This window comes from Xyrauchen texanus, chromosome 32 (assembly GCF_025860055.1).
Source record: "Xyrauchen texanus isolate HMW12.3.18 chromosome 32, RBS_HiC_50CHRs, whole genome shotgun sequence".
Classification (NCBI taxonomy): Eukaryota; Metazoa; Chordata; class Actinopteri; order Cypriniformes; family Catostomidae; genus Xyrauchen; species Xyrauchen texanus.
Genome location: NC_068307.1, coordinates 33,481,559 through 33,500,070, shown reverse-complemented (window position 1 = coordinate 33,500,070; position 18,512 = coordinate 33,481,559). Strand labels below are relative to the sequence as shown.

General features: G+C 37.4%; 1 protein-coding gene across 1 annotated transcript in view; it reads left to right on the top strand.

Annotated features, from left to right (window-relative positions):
- The window catches only part of LOC127626037 (calmodulin-binding transcription activator 1-like), a 461,362-nt gene that overhangs the window by 228,030 nt on the left and 214,820 nt on the right, over window positions 1–18,512 (top strand). The window contains exon 4 of the mRNA XM_052101550.1: window positions 8,650–8,717. Within this exon, the coding sequence (XP_051957510.1) occupies window positions 8,650–8,717 (68 nt within the window). The remainder of the gene's footprint in view (window positions 1–8,649; window positions 8,718–18,512) is intronic.

Genomic DNA, 18,512 nt, shown 5'->3' with positions numbered 1-18,512 from the left:
ATGATTTATTTTTTCGGCATCAGAAACACTTTTTCTCAGGTGAAAGGATGCTGTTCTACAAACATTGGAAATGTGATTTTCAAAGGACAGATTGCTAATATAACAACCAAGTTCTTTATTGTAGAAGGTGATGTAACAGTACATCCTTCAAGAGTCAAATTATATTCTAGCGTCTTATTTATTGCTTCTGTAATTAGTACCTCTGTTTTGTCAGAATTGAGAACATGGAAATTTCGAGCCATTTTTGATATCATTGATACGCTGCTAACTTGGAGAATTGGGAAATTTCAACAGATTTCAAGGAAATATAAAGTTGGGTATTGTCATTATTTCAGGAGGGAACGCTGTATGTTCCTGTTTGTTTTTGTTGATTAAAAAGAACTGGCTCATAAGAGTAATTCCTTAAAAAAATCGGACTACACTAGTCACGCTGTGTTTCACATTCTAGATTCAATAGCACCGATTCATACAAGTCAATTTTTCTGAAATTAGACTACACTGGTTGAACTGTGTATTCCGCACTGTAGATTCAAAAGGACGGGCTCATAAAAGTAATTAGTCCATGAATTGGACTACACTGGTCAGGTTGTATGTTTTGCCCTGTAGATTCAAAAGAATTGACTCATACAATTCATTCCTTCAGAAATCAGACTACATTGGTCATGCTATTTTTTGCTGTAGATTCAAATGTACGATTCATACGAGTCATTTGTTTGGAAATCAGACTACCCTACTCACGCTGTATTATGTTACACTGAATAGTCATTCATTCGGGAATCAGACTAAACTGGTCAGGATGAATGTTTCATGCTGTAGATTCAAAACAACTGGCTCGTAACAGTCATTCATTCAGGAATCAGACTACAGAATAGTTGTGTTGTATATTTCATGCTGCTGATTTAGTTGCGGTGTTAGAGTGTTTGGTCCCCAACCATAACCAAACATGACCAAATGAGGGAAAATCCAATATTTATCTAGTTTATCACTTGAATGTTCTCATATAGAGCTCACGAGGGCTGGGCATGAGACTCAGCCAAGTGCTGCATGCATGGTTTTCTTTTGTATTTTCCTAAAAGTGTTCCATAATCCTCTGTTACTGCAACATGCACATCTTTGGTATCCTGTTTACTAGTGGGTCATGCGTCCATTATCTCTGTCTGATTGTTTGTTAGACTGGGACTCAGGAGTGTCCTGGCACTGATAGAGTGAACGCAATACAATGACCCACTCCAAACAAGCATTAAGACATACAGTATATTGACCATTGGGGGCTGGGCCGTTGTCAAATTCAGTTTATTCAGGAGTCAAATCTTAGTGGCTTTATAGTCTGTCCTTTTCTGCTATGGTTTCCCTCTTTTTTTACCAATAAGTTCCCCTTCTTTCCTTTACTTATCTGTGCTCTCTTCATTCCCCCAGCACCCCTCCCTTCTTCTTTGCTCTCATTGCCTTAGTATTCCTCTGTTCCGTGCTCCTCGCTCAGAGTTGTAGTCACCACAGTGATTATATGACAAAGTCATTTTCCATTGAAATGAAGATGAAAGTCTCAGGGCTCCAGCGTTCCATCAGAGAACATCCCTTCCCCCCTACCTCCAACTTCCCGTGCACCCGGGGGCCAGTCATTTAGTTTCTCATGAACCTGCTCTAGGCGGCTCTTTCCCTCACCCACAGTTAACCTGAAGGGCGGTGCAGACACCTCACTCTGACTGCCAATGAGTTTGCCAAGTTTGCCACTCAGGAGCTGACAAATGTGAAACTCATCAAAGCGCTCTCTAAACTATAGCAGGGGGTAACAGGAGTCAAGAGAGGTGCGTATGAATGAGAGAATTGAAGTGTCTTCTTGGTTCCTCTTCCTTCCAGACAGTGCCTCTATCCCACTCTCTCACCGCCGCTCAGGTCTTGAATGCTTGTTGCTGAACTTTATGAAATGCAAATCGGTCTCCAGTGAAAATGATCTTTGAAACACTTCTAACAATTCAAAACCAAAGGAAGACATGAACAAATCCTTCTTCCTGTTTCAAAAGGCCAAACCTGCCATCCGTATCCCTCTGTTGTTCCTAATATAAATGAAGAAAAGGTATTGAGGTATTAAAGGTATTAAATCCTTGACAGGTTTATTTAAGGCAGCGTTCAAGCCGCAAAACAGACGCGGTGGAACATGTTTTGAGTTCGTGTCAACATCGAGCTTGTGAAAAAGGCCAAACGACGGTCAAGTTCAGTTACTCAAAGTCTCCATTGCGCTTTAATGAAGCACTTTGTTAAGTGATCGAGGAGTCAGCCCATTTGAGCTTAGGGGAGCCTTTTTTGTTTGATGTGGATTGACTATGGGTAGCATTCTATATTGTCAGAATTAATCAAGGCAAAAATGGCATTTAAATAAATAAATACACCATCGGGCCGAATGGTTACCATTGATCATCCATGTCATTCTGTACCATTTGAGCTCTTTATTATGGTTAAAGATAATTTTTCCATTGTGGTGCTGCGAAATCAGGATTAGGGGCAAGTGACCAATTGTGATTCACCATGTCACTAAAGGTTTTCCACCAGCACATTTCTGTCCTAATTACAGTTAGCTAACCACGCTGTGAAATAAGGGTTGGGAACGGTTTGTAATCATACAGAACTGAACCATCCTCAAGTGCTGAAATGCATTTGGAGCCATTACTCACCCTTCTCTGTACACTGTTTGTCTCAATGGTAGAAAATCCCAACCAGAACCATGGTTCGCTAATAAAAAGTGCTACCAATGTAACTGAAACTATAATTCATTAATAGCAAGTAAAATGCGATCTTGCGACTCTGATTGAATTCTGCATAATTCATATTTAAGGTTTTTAATTTAGACAGATAAGAGGCCTTGAAGCTAAGCTCCAAAACTGGAATCTCATTTGATCAAGTTTAAATGCACTTTAAACCCAAACGGCTCCCCGAGGCACTGAGAAGGAAAGCCATCGAGAGTTGTCGTTCAGCAGAAAATATTCTCCTCCAATTCGCTGCAGGCTGGAGAAAATTTTGACAGACAGATCCTTTTTGAATACGTGCCCTAATTCATTAGCAAAGTCCTCCATCATACTTTCTGCCATGGTCCCCACAGGTGCCCTTAAATCCTGCGTTACACCGATTTCTAGCAGTTTCAGAAATGGATATTAGTCAGAGCGTACCCCGCTAAACAGCACTAAAAGTGCTTAAACAACACTCAGACATTATCGAGCACCAGCCGTTATAAAGTGTTATTGTCAGTTTCATTCCTCCACTTGGAGCTCACCATCACTGCCTATAGTATGTAACCGTGGGGTTCCTTAAGGGCAGCTTGGTCCACCAGTTAGGAGAGTCTAAAGTGTGAACGGACATAAGAGGACGTGAGTGAGAGGGAGGGAGGGAGGGAGAAGAGAATGAGCTATCCAGAGTCCACAATGCTAAAACGAACTACAGTCCTTGAGTGTTGCAGTCAAGGTTATGATTTGTACTGATTGAAATATTTATTATATCTCTGATTAATTATGATCATTATTATACTCTGATGCAATACAAACTGTTATAAAATATATAAATATGGATGAATGTTGTTAACTTGTTGATACGCAATTGTGCTTACATTTAATATATAATTTACCGTCTATAAATGTAATTAATGTTAACAAATTATACATCTTTTCAAAGGGCTAAGGGTTCAGCATTGATATCCGATCTCTGTTTCACGATAGCAATGCTCCAGAAACAGCAATTTAGTTATTTTTACCAGGAGTATGAATGAAAACATGCAACATCAAAACAGGACTTCATACCGTTGTTATGAAAACGCGATCACCAGATGAATCCAGTTCGCCACAATTGGGTAAATTGTCCATGGCAAGCGTTCATTGAAAAACATCCAATAGCACAATTTATCGTTGTCCATAAAAGTGATAAATGTGAGAAATATTGATATATTCTCCATTGTTTACATGAGATCTTGCCTGAAAGATTTACCCTTCATAATCGTTCTTCAACAAATTATGCAATCTGAGCAGCATTCATATTGTAAAACTGTATATTATTTGTCTCGCAAACAAAATGAGCCTGTCTCCAAAGTCTATTTTTAAAAATGCGGCGTAGTTTTATTAATAATAACCAAGCAGTGCAGTCAGATTTTGTGTCGTCTTGAAAGGCTGAGCCTTAATTTTACTCTGTATACTATGATTATAAAAACATGTTCAGCACAAAATATATTGGAGTGGTGGTGGTGTAGTGGGCTAAAGCACATAACTGTTAAGCAGAAGGTTGTCAGTTTGATCCCCACAGCCACCACCATTGTGTCCTTGAGCAAGGCACTTAACTCCAGGTTGCTCTGGGGGGATTGTCCCTGTAATAAGTGCTCTGTAAGTCGCTTTGGATAAAAGCGTCTGCCAAATGCATAAATGTAAATGTAAAATATTTCCAATACTATAAACTTCAGTTTCTCTAACTTTAAAAAATAACAACATATATTAATTCTGAAACTTGGGAAGCCCAAAGTGTCTTCTTTCAAAAGATACTACAACTGTGTCCATACTCCAAAGGGTCCTCCAGTAAATACAACCATTTAAGTTCAGGTATGTTATTTTCATGGTTTGTGCTCAAAAAGGGGGTACGTATCAACCGGTTAATTTAAAATTTTGAATTTACTTGTATTGCTATTGTTTTGTGATAAACAATATGATGGACATGCTGGCCACGCTCTCTAATGTTGTCAGGTGGGATGGTAGTAACCTTCTACCATGGTCTTCTTTGAACAACATGGCATGTGTGCAGCCATACTGTTTTTGACGATATTCACTGGATTATTGTTTTATTTAGATTATTGCCTCATTCATTTACATCAACTTTTGGATTTTATTTTCCTTTAAAACGAAACGAATAAACATAAAGTACAGAATTTGGTTTGTTGGAATGGAAACGAAAGTCGAAAGAACCACAGGAGTACATCAAACATTTACTGATGAACTAGTTTGTGCTTATATTGGAAGTACCATATTATCCATTAGGGATGGGACAATATATTGAATTATGAAATATCACAAACCAAAATAACTGACAAACCATACTGAGGCAAAATTGTATATTTTGAAATTTGCAACATTGTTATCTGTCCATGTTACCATAAATTAAATGACTCAACCAACATCAACATTTCTCAGGGTTTTTATTTGTATACTATTTACATTTTTTGCATAAAATCCTTGAAGTGCTTGCCCTTAAATTTAGCTTTTAGAAAGTACTAGGATACCTAAAAATGCCTTGTTTTGTTGAAAAGAACTTAAAAGTTTTCTAAATTAAAACAGAACATTTCTTCCGTGTAATGTGTGTGTATTAAAGAAGACGTCCACACACTCCACTTCCATTGAATAATTTGTCATTTAATATCATTTCTGTCCTTTACAGTCATTCATTGATCAAAAAGTACAAAAAGAAAGCATTAATTTTAATCACATCGTCTTAAGTTAATGTGTGCTGAGCCAGTTCATTAAAATGAACTGCTTGAAAGAACTGATTGTCTTGATTTGTATTTCCTAGCACTACATATGAGAGGATGGTTTAGGTGAGCATGTTTGATAACTTCCTTCACTCAAGTGAAACATTCGCAATATAATGTGACCAATGTTGCTTTTTGTAACACTACAGCACTACTCGATTGACAATTTTGCTCATAACTGGAAAAGCTACACTATTGTGAGCTTAGCTAAACTAATGTCACTTCTGAAAAATCTTGTTTGCATAAGTCCTCATCCAATGACAGTCAGTGATAGTGTTGTTAACATATATGTGACATAAGTTGTCTTGGCACTCTAGAAGCCCGGGCACAAATTCTCCTCACGCTTTGCTCAAATGAGACCACTGGTGCATTAAACGAGTTCAGTCTTTCAACTGATCTCAGAATTGAGGCTCAAGTAACTCTTGTGCACGTGAATGTTGTCTTAAGTGCTCTGCAAGTGGTTGCACAGCGATACAGTGCAGTGTCTGCCACTTGTCAGAGAAAAAGATGAAATTGATATTGCGGGCTGATTGGCTGTAGGACTTGAGATGGGAATCGCCCCTCAGGGCTGTGAAATTTGCCTCCTGACAGCTGCTCAGCGGGCATTCTGAACACTTTACGAATACCCCCGAGCGACGAATGAACGATGGTCATCGTCAGGTCATCTAGAATCATCCGCAGCTCTTGTATCTCGGCATCGAGATAGACGGGTTGCTCATACTAATGTTCAAACCTCCGACTCGGCCATTGTTCTTTCATGACAAGAGCTTGTGGCATCGGAAAACACTCTGTATTTTTATATGACACCGTTTTGTAGTTTGTAAATTGAGTACTCTCAGTTTTATGAGGAGTTGTCAGGAAAGCTGGTCTGTTTTACAACACCTGAGAGGAAGTAAAACTTGGTAGGCTTGGATGCATTTGGTTTACAATTTAAGTACAATTTAATAGGGCTGATAACAACAGTGAGATGTAACCTGTTTTTCTTTTAGATAATAAGGCCTGGCTGTTGAGTTCTCTGTCCAAGATTATACACTCACCCATTGTCATGAGACTGATTCAAACTTGACTCGCTCTGACGTGATCAAGTTCTGTGATTCAAATGACGCACTTTACACAATGTACTTAGCCATCTTACTTAGTGTGTGAATTTTCAAAGTATAGTATTGTCTCAAAAAGCAACTACACACAATCATTTAGCCATTTTTGTGTGTGAAAATCCCAGGAGATCAGCAGTTACAGAAATACTCCAACCAGCCCGTCTGGCACCAACAATCATGCCACGCTCCAAATCATTGTGATCACATTTGCCCCCATTCTGATGATTGATGTGAACATTAACTGAAGCTTCTGACCCATGTCTGCATTATTTTATGCACTGCAGCCACATGATTGGCTGATTAGATAATTGCATGGATGATTGTTGGTGCCAAATGGGCTGATTTGAGTATTTTTGTAACTGCTGATCTCCTGGGATTTTCATGCACAACAGTCTCTAGAATTTACTCAGATTGGTGCCAAACACAAAACATGTTCAGTGAGTGGCAGTTCTGTGGACGGAAATGGCTTGTTGATGAGAGAGGTCAACAGAGGATGGCCAGACTGGTTTGAACTGACCAAGTCTACGGTAACTCAGATAACCGCTCTGTGCAATTGTGGAGGGAAGAATATCATCTCAGAATGCTATTCTGAGTTGCGGGTTGGTGCTGTTTTGGCGCTATGTACAGCAAGTCGTGACCATCGATTGCATGAAATGTCCAACATTCTACACGTTTTTTTGGTTGAAGAAGTACATCATCTGGGTATTCGCTACACTCTACATATGTTGAGTTTTTACACACTACTTGTACTACATACACTACAAAATGGCATAGAATCTGTGATGCTGCTAAGGACATACAGTTATTCTTGAAAAATATTTGTCCTATAAGATACCTCAGCCAATTTTTGATGTTATTGGTTGTTCTTCTCTTATTTAAGGGTCAAAGGTTTGTATCTGTTAGTGTTCTTCTTCTACTTATAATTCTTCTGAACAGGGCCTATGGCTGTGCATAGATCCGTATGGCAAAAAGTTATTAAAGTTGGCATATTGGTAGGGGAGTGTCTGAACATTGCTTGAGGCAAATTTAGAGTCTATAACTCAAACTCTCTAGCGCCACCAGCAGTTCAAAGTTGCACTTATGCTTATAACGTTTGAAGCAAATGGCCTTGAAACCAAACCTCTGAATACTTGTCTCATGCTATGTTGGGTACAAAAGACAAGATTTCACTTAATGCATCAACGGATTTGACGAAGAGCATGCCAAGGGTTTGTGCAGCTATATCTTGGCAACACATTGGCGTATTGAAATGAAACTTGGTATATGTCACCGCTATCATGCCCTGATTGTACCTGAGCAGCTTGTAGCACTGGAGCAAATATTGGTCAAGAAATATGAAAAATTGCTACCTTTGCTGAATAGTTTGGCTGATATAGAACCAAACTAGATATTGAGAGCCAAACTCTATAGAGACTGGTCACTTTAGATTCTTTAGAGCATAAAGGGTCCAACAATACCCAGAACAGTGATGCCAGTTTTGCCATGGCTGGATATACGTCCTGTCTGCTATTTTGAAATTTTATTGAAAACTGACTTTTTCGAACTCCTTCTACAGCGTTAAACGGATCATCTAAAAAAGTTTGCTAAAAGCCAATAAAACATTTTGAATAGGTCAAACCATTCTCGTGTAATGCTTCAACAAATGTATTGGAAAGATAAAATTACAAAGGATCTTAGGATGTATGTACGTTTTGATATGAAATGTGTCATTGTGACCATGTCCTGACAATACAATATAAAGTCGGTGACAGCGCCACTTATTGGTCAAAATGTATAAGTCGTTTTATTTACACTACTTAAGGATTTTAAACCAGCTTGATCATTCCATCTCTGGTGATCATTTTAGGCAATCAAAAATAATTGCCATGCTGGGCCCTGTAATTGCTATATTATTATTTATTTATTTATTTTGTGTGTGTGTGTGTGTGTGTGTGTGTGTGTGTGTGTGTGTGTGTGTGTGTGTGTGTGTGTGTGTGTGTGTGTGTGTGTGTTTTATTAACTTGATGAAATCCGTGTGAAGGAGCAAAATTCGAAATGTTTCTTGTTTTTAATTTGTTGCAGGAAATTGCGGCCTACTTGATAACATTTGAAAAACATGAAGAGTGGCTGACAACATCGCCCAAAACCAGGTAAGATGACATGCATGCTGGCGTTTTCCTTTTCTGAGGGCACAGAATTACCTGAAAACCTGCCACTTCCTGCACATTTCTGTGGTATGTGCAGACAGATAATGGAATATTAATGACTATTTATAATGCAAGATGTGGCCAAGTCTATTAGCTTAATGCTGTCTTTGCTCACCAGTGCCATTAACGTGGGTGGTAATGTGCTGAGATCATAGAGGATCACCCTGTCTGTGATAAGGGCTCAGAACAAAATTACAGTTTTTTACAGTTTTACTTGATTTACGGAGCAGCTATAATGAAAAACCTTTTTACTTTTAATGGCAGTTTATATATCTACCCTGAGAGATAGCAACTGTAATCTGATCATGAATGCAAATTACAAAAATATATGGTTATATAGGAAGGACATGTAATAACCACAGCTTCTTTTCAGATGGCTTGTTCAATTTTATCTGTTCCAAAAATTTGTTCTAAACTTGGATGTTCCAGTCGAGAGTATATTTATAAAGAGGGGCATTTAATAAAATGTAAACGTAACATAAGGAATTGAGTAAAGCTGAATGCAGTTATATACAACAGCATCAAAAAGAGTAATTTGCATGCGTATCTGCAGCAGTTCAGAGAGATAAGGTTGAATTTGTTCATAAGTAGAAAACTGTTGAAAGGGCAAGGCAAATCATTGGAAAATAAAATAAATGTAGCAGACAAACGACCCCGGGGTTTTGGGTCTTAGAGCTGTTTACATGACTCGGTGAACAGAGGTTACCTGGATGGCATCTGGACCTGTCATTCACAAAATGTGTTTTAACACATAAACATGCATTTGTAAGTACTACGAGAGGCAAATCAGAGCTGCTTTGTGGTACACAACAAATTCCACCAATTACAGAGCATGTAGAAAGTGTTTTAGAAAAAACAAATTCTTGTGTTATGCTATTTACGGATTCAGTTCTGACGGCCAACGAGTTATCCATTGATTCTTGGATATTTTTTTACTCTTGTATTAGTGTTTGTTTTGTAGACACTCAATCACACATAACATTAAAAAAAATAAATATTAGTAAAAAAAATCATATATATATATATATAAAGCTAAGATTATAGAATGTACCCTCATTTTCAAATAAACTCTGCCTAGCATTCACTTTTAGGCCCAGATTTTAAATAAAAAGTGATTGAATGATATTTAGCCTGCCTACTAAGGTGCACATATATGAACATTTTTGGCTGATACAAATTTTAAAAAAAAAAAACTATAGGGTGATACTGATATTAAGCCACTTGCTCACCTAATTTTGTCATCAGATATTGGATGATTCTTAGTCGTGCCTGCTAAAATGAGCATTAGAGGTACACCGCTATATCATTTTTTGGACAGATACCGATTATAACCAAAAACTAAAGGCTGGTACTGATATTGTGCCACTTACCTTTGATGAGCATTAGAGATGCACCGCTATAAAAAAAATATTCTTGGTTTATAATGAAAAAACAAACTATAGGCCGATAATAATACCGATTTTGTGCCACTTAACTGACCTTATTTTGTAATCGCATCACTGGCTTAGGAATTATGCTTTAAAAAAATGTAGAGGTACAAAAAGGATTTGATTTTTCAAAAAATATATTATTTCCATTGAACATGGATTGGATCGATGCTGATTTAAATAAAAACTATAGGCCAAAACCGATAATTATACCGATATATTATCACTTACTCACCATATTTTGTGAACAGATCAATGAAAGATAAATACAAAATCAAAAAGATTAAAACAGACTAAGCAAATATGATAACATGATGATTGGAGTGAAAAAAAAAGGTTATTTTGCCTTTCTAAACAATGGAACTCTCATTTTACATACTGTATTATGATATAGCATTACAATTTTCTGATTAAATAACTAATTGACAAAAACTATAATTGCGTCATATGAAATGTTTAAAAAAGGTTATTTTGCAACTGTCTCCTACAAACACACACACACAAACACACAAAGTGTTGTTTATGCACACAGAGTCACAAACTCATAGAAACACACACATACACACATGCACAGCCTCTCACCGCCCTCGGCCTGCCTTTACATAATGGCACTGATTTCAGTCTGCAATTTGCCATGGCTGTTTAGTACAGCGAGTGCTTCCCTGCTCTTAATGAAGCCAATGTGACTCCAGGCTGTCTTCAGGGGTCACAACCAGTGTACGTTCACACTGCAAGTGACGACTTGATATATGCAACCAAAATAGCTGCCTACACAAATACATTCATTTGACTCGTAATACAATTAAAGCAAATTGTATAACTGTGTTATTGTATTATTAAAATGAAGTTAAAATAGTCCTTGCATCTAAGTAGTAACTGTAGTGGTGGTAATTTGGAAGTTTTGTTCATTATAATCTCATCTCAGGACAATTCAATTGTTTTTATTATGCTGATTCTAAAAGGTCAACTTTTGATGTTACTGTACTTTATTTTTTTAATTTGTGGTTGTATTCCTTCAGTGCTGTTAATTTTAGACGCATATGCTGTGCTTCTGTGCATTAGGCAAGTTTATTACACAGGCATTTTGGCTTTGTTTATTTTTATTCGAAAATCTGTTCCGGCCTGTGCTTCTCTGTTTGGGTACTTGTTCATATTAACCTTTATATGCCTGGCGAATCTTGGCACAGCCACTGCTGCGTGTGCACATGCAATCGTAACTAAAGATGCTCCAACTGTCTACAAACTGGCATGCAGCCGCATTAATGTTTCCCCACCATTTTTTCCAACTTTCCCCCCAACAGAGCACAACAGTTGGTTTCCGGAAGCAACCATACCCTTCATTTTCTCCATAGGCAAACTGATGTTTAACAATAAATCTTAAAATGATTAAGACAGACCTACTGTGAGCTCTGAGGTTGTTAATTGATGGTATATGCTTCTATTAAAGCCATCAGTCCATGTTATTTAGAATATTTTGAATGTTTAATAGCAGAATTACTGGTGAAAAACTACAGTACATGTGAACCCTGAAGAACAAGATCCACCAATCGGAGAACTGCATCCAGCAAAGTGCGGCAAAAGAGCTCTCTGGCGACCGCCTACTCCCACGATGCACTGTGAATGATGCAATCAAGTCGCACTGTATGTTTTGCCCATGAATCGGTATATATACAGTACAAATATACAACTCTGGAAAAAATTAAGAGACCACTGCAAAATTATCAGTTTCTTTGGATTTACTAATTATAGGTATGTGTTTGAGTAAAATGAACATTTATGTTTAATTCTATAAACTACTGGCAACATTTCTCCCAATTTCCAATAAAAAATATTGTCATTTAGATCATTTATTTGCAGAAAATGACAACTGGTCAAAATAGCGTGTTTTCAGACCTCGAATAATGCAAAGAAAAACAAGTTCATAATCATTTGAAAACAATAAAATACTAATGTTTGAACTTAGGTAGAGTTCAGAAATCAATAATTGGTGAAATAACCCTGATTTTCAATCACAGCTTTCATGCGTCTTGGCATGCTCTCTACCAGTCTTGCTGACACTCAGACATTGCTGTTGGGTGACTTTATGCCACTCCTGGCACAAAAATTCAAGCAGCTTGGCTTTGTTTGATGGCTTGCGGCCATCCATCTTTCTTTTGATCACATTCCAGAAGTTTTAATGGGGTTCAGATCTGGAGATAGGGCTGGCCATGACAGGGTCTTGATCTGGTGGTCCTCCATCCACACCTTGATTGACCTGGCTGTGTGGCATGGAGCATTGTCCTGCTGGAAAAAGCAATCCTCAGAGTTGATGAACATTGTCAGAGCAGAAGGAAGCCAGTTTTCATCCAGGATAATGTTGTACGTGGCTAGATTCATGCGTCCTTCACAAAGACGAATCTGCCCGATTCCACCCTTGCTGAAGCAATCACCGATCCTCCAACTGGTCTTCTAATGGTTAGATGGAGACTTGGAGAGGCCTTAAAGCCACAGTGTCTTGCAACCACTGTGAAATTTGCTGGAGGATCGGTGATGATGGGGTGCTTACAACTTACAGGACTTACCAGATACTACATGACACCTTCAGGAGTCTTGTAGAGTCCATGCCTCAGCAGGTCAGTGCTGTTTTGGCAGAACGTGGAGGACCAACAGCATATTAAGCAGGTGGTAGTAAGGTTTTTGGCTCATCATATATATATAACACTGTCTTTGCAATGTTTAAAATGGCGGCATTATTTTCTGCCAGCGCTTTCTCGCATGCTAGTTTATTTCGGTGACGTCCAGAGCCCTGCCTCCAGATTTACGTGCCTCTAAACATCACGAATGCAGGCGAACTGTGATTGGTTGTTTTCACATAACAGTCAGATACTTTTTAAGGACAGCATTTAAAAATCAGGCTTGAGCGATTAATTCAATTAGATTATCCAACAATGATTCTATTGATTATTTTTCCCTGATTCTATTTAGTTTTAATTATTATTTATGGATGACTGTGAATAGGGAATTTCTATAATGCTGTTGGTAACTGAAAACTATTGCATTTTAATGATGCTGCATCCAGTCTGCTAGGTATCAATGTTCAAGATGGCACAAACACAAAATTACTGAGTGCACCTTTAATGTAAACACTTTAATCAGACCACAGTTGGCCTCGGTGGTGCCACGCGACATGTATTTAGCCTGGTAGTCAACACAAAGCAGAGAATAAGGAGAGCAACAACAACATAAATGTATCATGGTGAACACTAGAAATTATCATTTTTGGATGGATCAGCAGTCTGAATGCCATTAACACTTGTGACACATTGATGCACATCTAATTATTATTCTTTTGTCTGTATTCTGCCCATTGACTAATCCTCTCATCTGTCTGCCATAGTAACACCTACAGTATATTTATACTCAACACCCATAGTTGCAGTAGCAGTACATGTCTTTATTTAAAAACAAGTTAAAAAAAAACTTTTAATTGATCCTATAGTCTTTATGTGGACTATTTTCCCAAATTCCATAAAAAAATACTTTAATTAAAAAAAGGGTAACAGGTGTACACAATGGCTGAGGTTAGCATGTTACGATTAGCATTAGCACCATGAATGCATAATGCAAACATTACAAATGACACATTTTCCACGGTATATATCTTTCAATTAACATTGAGTGGTTATCGAGTGAGGCCGAAAGCATGATATTTATAGAATATGCATACTGAAGCAAATGACCGGTCCAGTGACAGATGCAAAATTATTAAAAAAATACCTGCGATTGCGAGAATATTTTTCATAATTGTCTATTTATTCATGACATCTCTCCTCAGTTTAAATGTTTTTGTTACACTTTACACAGCTTATAAGGATAATATCTTTATCAATTAAAAGCACTAAGTGAAGCAAGTCAACTTCTACTTTATTCTTCTTCTCATCTTTTCAGCTTAAGCAGTTGACCCCTGCTGGTCGATGTCTTTACTACACCATAATGTGGGCAAAATAATGTTTTTCCAATTGTGGCCATTTAACATATACATTCACATATTTAATTATACTATAGCCCACTTGATTTTTCATCAGTGGCTGGTTTTAATATTTATTTATTTAAACAGATTTTCTAGGTAATTTAGGAGTTCTAATATAGAGTTTAGAGGGAATTCTTATATAATATTAAATCGGAATTTTAATATGCACTCACTGAGCATTTTATAGGAACACCTGTACACCTACGTATTCATGCTATTATATAATCAGCCAATCGTGTGACAGCAGTGTAATGCATAAAATCATTCAGATACGGGTCAGGAGCTTCAGTTAATGTTCACATCAACCATCAGAATGGGGAAAAATGTGATCTCAGTGATTTGGACTGTGGCATGATTGTAGTATAATGTGATAAGATGATATGTATTTCAACGTTCATATTATCTCAATAATCATGAGTCTTTTCTGATAGAAAAGTAATAGCACACTCTTCTTAATAAGGCAAACAATTGGAGAGATCGTTTACGATTAGCTCAAATGGTACAGAACAAATTGCAGCCAAAGTTAAATCCTTTGAGTTAGGGTTTTGTTCAACTACCTAACTGCAAGTATGAACAACAATAATAGCTATCCTCGCCTTAGCTATCACCACTAATTACTACCGATGATTGACAGGTTTTTTCTGCTTAAGCCACAGATTAATCACAGCTCAAGTAGTGGGATCTGTATTGACGTGCTGTATAATTAATTAATATTTGTATTGTTTGTTGTGGTATCTTTCACATCCATTGCAAATCCACAAAGCCCTCTGTCAGTGTGATCAGAATCCCTTTAATGGCCACCTCTTGTTTGAGCGCCTTCCTATAATCCTGAATGAGCAATTGGTCAGACATGCCTTTTATTAGAACACCAAAATAACAACAGTGTGCTTCAAGTTTTCATCCAACATAGTGGTCTATTCCTCAGGATATGAACAATCGCATTTCAGAGAGACTTTCAGTTCTGTTAATGGTCCTTGAATGTGCATTCTTCCACTGACGTGGACAGAAACACTGTACAACTATACGTGAAACATACAGCATGACCAATGCTGTCCGATTCCCGGACGAATGACTCTTATGAGCCAGTTCTATTGAATCTACATCTACATGAAACATACAGTCAACCATATTCAAATGAAAACATAGTAGTGTGGACGTGGCCTATATCACAAAAAAATACACCACAATCAGTGTAGTCCGATTCTAAAATGAATGACTCTTATGAGCCAATACTTTTGAATCTACCGTATGAAACATACGGTAGTGTAGTCCATTTCATGAACATATGGCTCTTGTTCTGTTAAAATGTGAAATTATTTCATCACTTGGTACCAGGCTGCTGAGGGCGGTAAATTCAATAAGAATTACATTTCTTATTTCCAAATATTTCTTCCTCAAAGGTACTAAAAGAATTGTTAATATAACCATTAAATGACAAAAATTGTTCGGAAACAGAACCTGAATTGTTAATGTGTGTTTGTGTGGGAAGGAGAAAGAGAGAGACATTCTTAGAGATGTAGGAAGTGGCAAATGTGGATGGGGGGTGGTGTATGTGTGCGTTTGCATGCCACAATGAATTGAATGATGTGCGTCTTGCAGACAGTACGTCAGCTCCTGTGGCTCTTCCCGCCAGTGTTGCATGTGTTGGCGCGCTGTAGTGGCAGACGGACTCTGCTCTGGACTAATGCGCTCTGGCAACACACTGGACACTTATTAGTGCAACAGGAAAAATAAATTGCGTGTGTGCTTCTGAGTGTGTGAATATGCATTTGGATGCATATTCAAATATGTTTTTTATGTGAGTGTTTATGCTTCAACGTGTGTTTGTTGCATGTGTGTGTGACCTCATGTTCTTAACGATAGTTTGAGGACAAAATTGCCCCCAGAAGTTAGATTAATCTGACAAAACCACCCATTTAGGGATGATTCATAAATAAAGCAAACCGTTTTTTTGTTTTGTTTTGTGCTTTGTTTTGTGTTTTGTTTTGATTGTTTTGTGTTTTGTTTGGTTTGTTTTGTGTTTTGATTTGATTTGACTGTTTTTTGTTTAGTTTTGTGTATTGTTTTGTTTTGTTTGAAGATGTTGGAAATGGAAATAATGGAAATAGTTTTTTTGTTTATATATATAAGATTTGGGAATCATATGGAATTCAACAATTCCAGTTTCGGTTCCATAACGGTTCCATTAACAATTTTTTGCTTTTGAGGGAAACATTTTTGGAAATAAGTAATATGATTCTTATTGCATTTAGTGCCCTTGGATGTCTGTTACTAAATGTTGACATGATTTCATATTTTAACTGTACAGATTCTTGCAAAAGGAGTGTAAACCGACTCATAAGAGTAATTAGTTCTGGAATCAGACTGTACTGGTCGTGCTGTATGTTTCGCACTGTAGATTCAAAAGAGCCGACTCATAAGAGTCATTAGTTCAAGAATCGGACTGCGCTGGTTGTGCTGTATATTTCGCGCTGGAGATTCAAATAAACTGACTCATAATAGTAATTTGTTCTGGAATCAGATTACACTGTATGTTTCACACTGTAGATTCAAAAGAGCAGACTCATAAGAGTTATTTGTTACGTTATTGGACTACACTGGTTATGCTATATGTTTCGAGCTGTAGATTAAAATAAACCAACACATAAGAGTACTTTGTTCTGGAATCGGACTACACTGGTCACACTGTACATTTCACACTGTAGATTAAAATAAACCAACTCATAAGAGTAATTTGTTCTGGAATCAGACTACACTAGTAGTGCCTTTCATATAATTTCCATTTATTTTACATTCACAGATATGAGTCCTCTGGATTGAGGTGTGTGTGTGTGTGTGTGTGTGTGTGTGTGTGTGTGTGTGTGTGTGTGTGTGTGTGGGAGGCTGGTGGGCCTGAGCAGTCCATCCAAGAGGTATTTGAGTAAGATGAACTAAGCAGGGTCTGGGAAGTGGCAACATGTCAATATGAAATAGAGTGGGGCAGAGAGGAGAGGAGCGAAGGATGATGGATGAGAGAGATGCCATGTAGGATGCATTGAAGCATGAGGGAAGAGCAGAGGAAGAAATCTGACGGAATTGGAAAAGAGAAAACACAGTGAAGAGCAGATATGATGTGAGGGATGCAGTGATATATCCATGCGCTTGTGCAGTCCGGACAGACACGATTGACCGGAGAGTGGAATTATTGCCAGTGATTCAAGCCTCCATAAAACATACAACACACGAAACTCAAACACAGAGCAGCTCATAGCGGCTTTGACAAGAGTTTTTTAATTTAATTTGACAGTGGCTGGTTGTAGTTTGTCATGTGATTTGAATGCCAAGTGTCCCGATTCTGTCTGCTTCGAGCTCATAATTAATCCAAAACAAATCATCATAAACAAACATATCAATGCATTCTGCAATAAACGGCACACAGCTTTAAATATGTCTTTCATCTGAACTTTAATATTGTGTTGTTTTAAACTTATTGACAATTAGAAGAAGAAAAAACTTTAATTGATTCTCCTCATTAAGACTCTTACTGGAAAAGAGCTTCAAACATCATCATTTTGTAAAGACTGTTTCTGTTTACATGGACTAAATCTCAGGTGTATGAGTTTATGAGTGTACAAATGTAGTTTTTTTTTTACATTCTGTTACTATAAAGAGTCTTATGTATTGCAAGGAACCCCCTTCTTATCAAAACCTTATCATAATTTTTTTTTCTTTCTTTTTTTTCTTTATATGGTTCTTGAGGGAGGCTTGAAATGCATGCCTGTCATCTATTTATTGAATATGTAAGTCAAATAGCAATAAATGAAATACCAAAGTAATTAGCATCTAATAATAAACAGTAGCAAAGAAGTTGCTTGGAGATATTGAGCTTGAAACGGCAGGTATATGGTGTTCTTTTGGAAATAATATTAAGGGTTTAAATCTTCTGACTTTGTCTGTACTTATATAAGACTGCAGTGCTTTGAATAAGATTTAGGTGTTATTAAATGAGCTTTTGAAAACCACAAAAGTTTTATCAGCAACACCGCCATAGACGCAGTCATGTATTCAAACCTAGACTGTCAATGTGTGTGTGGTTGAGGAATTAAGAAGTAGGCGTTTCTGATTTTGTACGTGTAGGTCTTGTTCAACAACGTTAGCTGTGCCGAATATCCAACAAGAATTGATGGAGAGTTTTGACTTCAATTAATTCTTCTTCATTGCATTAATTTATCTAAATCTATAGAGTTAATTGATTAATTATGCCATATATTTTCTCTTGTGCGTGTTGAAAGAGTGAAAAGGGTTGTTGGGTGATGTTTTAAA